Below are 4369 nucleotides of genomic sequence, written 5' to 3'. Positions count from 1 at the left end.
ATGAAGACTCCTGGGAGGGTGCAACCTAGGCTAGACCCAGCAAGTACCGCACCAACCAATGAGCCCATAGTTAGAGGTAGTGAAGAGAAGAAACCGAGAGATATTAGGCCTTCACTGCTTATAGATCATGCTCATGCCCCTTATCCAGCCCGTCTTAAGAATCAGAAATTTAGTAGAGAATACGAGAACTTCTTGGACATGTTCATGCAGCTTAGGATTAATCTTCCATTTATCGAGGCCCTCCAGCATATGCCGAAGTATGCCAAGTTTTTGAAAGATCTTCTTAAACGAAAGGAAAGTCTGGAGGAGCTTTCGATCGTTCCACTAAACGGAGAGTGTTCGGCAGTAGTTCTCAATAAGATACCTGATCCCGGTGTTTTCACCATTCCATGTTTGTTTGGTAGGGATACCTCGTGTAAAGCATTGGCCGACCTAGGAGCTAACATAAATTTAATTCCCTATTCGTTGTGTCAGAAGCTAGGCCTAGGGAACTCACCCCCACTCATATGTCGTTGTCTTTAGCTGACCGTTCGGTGAGGTATCCTAGGGGGATCATAGAAAACTTGCTCGTGAAAGTCGATAATTTGGTTTTCCCCGTAGACTTTGGTTTAGATATGAAGGCCGATGAGAGAGTTCCTATTATTTTAGGTCGTCCATTCTTGCGTACTACCGGGGCACTTGTTGATGTAATTGAAGGTAAGATCACTTTTAGAGTCGGCGACGATAGTGTCACTTATGTTGCTAAATCCATGAGACACCCGAGTGGTCAAGACGGTCTCATTGATCATGTCATCCCGTTTATGCGATTGAGTCTTTTATTCCGGGCATGGATCCACGTCTTGAGCATCCCCGTTCTGTCAGAGTTTGTTGAGAGGAGGAGAGAGAGGTCACGAGTTCTCGAGAGGCGATGGAGTTTGATAAAGAAAGAGTCGGTGGAAAGCGGAAGTTTGTGGAGTTTGGAGGAGTTAGAAATGAGAAGAACAAGTCTGGTGAATGGTCGTATCGTGATGCAGTTTCTTAGAGGACCATGGAGTTTTACCGAGGTGGAGGAAGCTCCACTTAGGCAGCTGATTAGATCACACAGTAGAGTGTCTTAAGTGAAAACTCAAGGGTAGAGTTTGTATATTTGTCATATCTTTATTTTTGAGTCATGTCGAGTCACTAACGTAGATTTTTGTAGTTCTTCTTTGTTTTTGTTTTTAAGTTTTGAAGGTTTTGAGCTAGAAAATGACCTCCATGAAGTGTAATGAAAAAATTCAAGTATGGGGATGGAGCAGCCAAACCGTATACTTTTTATTATTTGCTGCAATTTATTCATGTTTTATATATTGGGTGGGTTGGTTGGTCTGGTGAAATACTTTGAACGTTTAAATCTATCAAGTTGATAAGATATGTTTTAGATATTGTTTGTTGAATTTTTGCCGCTTCTATTCGTTAGTAAAACGAAAGAGATGATTGTTTTATGAGCACGTTTGGAGTTGGAGGGCATATATGGAAGAAGACTTTGGCATCATATTTTCGTGCGCATATTATCAGCTAAGTTTTTTTCATTATCTATCTTGCTTGTTTATTTTTATTTATTTTTTTTCTTTTTTAGGTTTTTAGTTTTTTGTATTTTGAATTTATTTTTATTTTTAGTCCTTATCCTTGCATTGAGGACAATGCAAAATTTAAGTGTAGGGATAGTCATAGTTAAATATTAATCAGAGTAAAAAAATAATAATAAATAAATAAATGATGAAAAAAAAAATATTTTGAAAAATGTTCTTTGATTTTGTTTCTTTTTGCATTTAAATGGGAGATGAGGATACTTATCTGGAATCGGTTTTTCAAACTACTAATAATATGAGATAATATTAAAGAAGGCGTACTAAGCTTGGGATGTGTCGGTAGGCCCAACTAGTCTTGAAAGGCTTCCCATTGCATATTTTTAATAAACCTAATTAATCTTATATTTTGTGGGTTCTCATCCTAGGGGGACAGTGAAGCTGAAATTCGATAAGGTATAGGAAGTATTACCATAAGCTGATTACCCTAAGGTGGTGAGAATTGAATGCACTTTAAAATTAACCCGCCACTCCGTTTTATGAAAATAAATAAAGAGTGGTGGCGCCACGCCATGCCCAATTTTATACGAGTTTTAGTCTGTAGTTATATATTTTTAGGTTAAATATGCCTAAGTGCATAATAAAAAAATAAAGAAATAAATAAATAAGTATTCCAAAAGTTGGTCTGAAAAAGCAAAAGTGAGAAAAGTTATGTAATGAAACATGCTAAAGAAGCATTCTCAAAAATAGAAAAAGAGGCTAAAGTGCACATACAAGACGAGACTGAGAGTTTACGTATTACCAAGGGAATGGCGACTCTGAGAATACACTATTGGGGCTCGAAAGTTTCTAGTCAATAAATATTTTCTTAAGGCATGTATAGGACAAAGTCTAAAAATATTTAGAGCATGCTCGTACGACCTCACTTGACCTATCATCCATTAATTCCATCTAAGTGCATTTTCTTCTTACCATTAATGGGTTCTTATCTTACGGTGATATGTGGAACCAGTTTGCTTCAACTCGGTTATTTTTAATTGTCTTTACTATGCTTGAGATGAGGTAGGTGGATCTTAGCTCCAAAGGTGTGAGACCCATAGGTTTTTGATACCACATGAACTTAAATGCTTAAAGTGTGTGGGGGCTTGATTGTAACGCCCGTTAATTTCCGACAAAATGTTTAATCTTGTAGTGTTATGTACACCTTTCGGGCTTGACCCGACATTCTCTCGGGAGCTCCTTGCAAACCTCGTAAACGTTCTCACTTAACTTTCCACCCAAGTTGCTACATACTTCAATTTGGAGGGACTTGGATGTAACTATTTTTATTATATCATAAAACAAAAGAAAACCCTAACCCTAAACATATTTGCAGCCGATCGGACCTGGACCCTCCCTGCTTGTTTTTCTTCTGCCCAGCCAAGCTTCAGCCATGAAAACTTCAACTCAAGGTCGGTTTTATGATTCCCCATGTCTTTTACACCTTAATTGATCATATTAACGCGCTTATTGGTCGTTAAGATTGAGTTTTGATGATAACAGCTTGCTGACAGATTCGTATATGTTTATTGTAGGGTCTGTAACGCAATGTTAATCTACTGTTTTTGATCGATTCTTGATTCCATGATGTTCTAATTTGAGTCTAGTTTCCAGAAAGGTATAATACGTAATTTTTGGACGAGATTTGAATGGTTTTTATGATTTTATAAAATCGAGTGTCAAAGCTGATGCGGGATGTCGGATTCTGGTCTGTGTTCCCGACATCATAACTCTTTTTCAACAAGTCCAAATTAGTTGGTTCTACTTCTGTAACTTAATATTTTGAGTTAAGAATCAAACCAAATTGGAATCGTTTAATTTGGTTCGGTAATGAATTTTATAAAAATAAAACCATTTTGTTGCGCGCTGAAATAGCTACATATACCTTTCTGTGTTGGAGGAATTTTTATGATTTTTGCGTCCACTAGAAAAATATAATAAAAATATTTTTATAAACTTAAGATATTTATGCAACTCTGGTAAAAATTTAATAATTTAATTCCATGGTTTTCCTATGTAATAAAATACATCTTTGCATGCTAAAATCTGCATGTTATATTCGTTATTGATCGATAAGTTCGTTTCAGGTTTAACCGGTGGCTGCCCTTTCTCGCATCTTTCGGGGCTGTTATAATTGAAGTTCGTGCTCCGTCAAATTCCTAGGTATGTCACTTACAAAATACTAAAATTTCATGGCCAATGGAGGTGTTTAGGTCGGTCAATCGATTTTAGTTCGAAAAATTGGGTTTATCGGGTGTAGAATTGTAAATGGTTGAGTTTGATGCGTTAATCGGTTGGGTGACCAACCGAATCAGTTTGCATGGCCCTAGGGGAGTCTAAGGGCTATGGGAAAATTATATTTTTGATACTCGGGGCTGTTTTGGTTGGTGATTGGTCAATCAAGTCGGCGGTGTGCGAATTTTCGTTTAAATGTTAAATTGAAAGTTGTAAAAAGTAACCGTCAACCCTATCAACTCGGGTGACATAATTATGATGTAAGAAAAGGTTAAGATGGGAATTTAGTCCATTTGGAGCTGATTCGTTTGACAATTGGTTTTAAGATTTATTATGCGCGTATTCGACTCGATTTGATTACCGGTGGGTGAGTTGTGCATCATGGTTAGCCCCGGCCATAATCGTAGGGTGGATTTGGTTAGTTGAAGGGTTTTAGGGGCTGAGGTAAAGTATTGGGCCTTGGGCCAAGTTGTTGGGCCTTGGGCCAAGGTGTTGGGCCTTGGGCCAAAGTGTTGGGCTTGAGCGGCCCATTAGGCAAGTGTGTTCTT

At 37.9% G+C, this 4369-nt stretch overlaps 1 protein-coding gene across 1 annotated transcript; it reads left to right on the top strand.

Moving 5' to 3' along the window:
* LOC143622360 (uncharacterized) lies at positions 1-1247 on the top strand. Its single transcript, XM_077093538.1, has 3 exons — positions 1-391; positions 478-696; positions 1213-1247. The coding sequence occupies exons 1-3, from the start codon at positions 1-3 to the stop codon at positions 1245-1247; spliced, it is 645 nt and encodes a 214-aa protein (XP_076949653.1).
* The last annotated feature ends 3122 nt before the right edge of the window (positions 1248-4369 follow it).

Source organism: Bidens hawaiensis, unplaced genomic scaffold (genome assembly GCF_021521415.1).
Source record: "Bidens hawaiensis isolate Kalapana, Puna unplaced genomic scaffold, B.hawaiensis_p1.1 tig00003126_1, whole genome shotgun sequence".
Taxonomy (NCBI): domain Eukaryota; kingdom Viridiplantae; phylum Streptophyta; class Magnoliopsida; order Asterales; family Asteraceae; genus Bidens; species Bidens hawaiensis.
Note: the sequence above shows the minus strand (reverse complement) of the source record. Positions and strands in the feature narration are given on the sequence as shown.

Coding starts and splice junctions, on each gene's coding strand:
- LOC143622360 (XM_077093538.1), top strand. CDS start 1: ATGAAGACTCCTGGGAGGGTGCAACCTAGGCTAGACCCAGCAAGTACC. Junction 392..477: donor CGGTGTTTTCACCATTCCAT/GTTTGTTTGGTA, acceptor TTGTGTCAGAAG/CTAGGCCTAGGGAACTCACC. Junction 697..1,212: donor ACTTGTTGATGTAATTGAAG/GTAAGATCACTT, acceptor TAAGTTTTGAAG/GTTTTGAGCTAGAAAATGAC.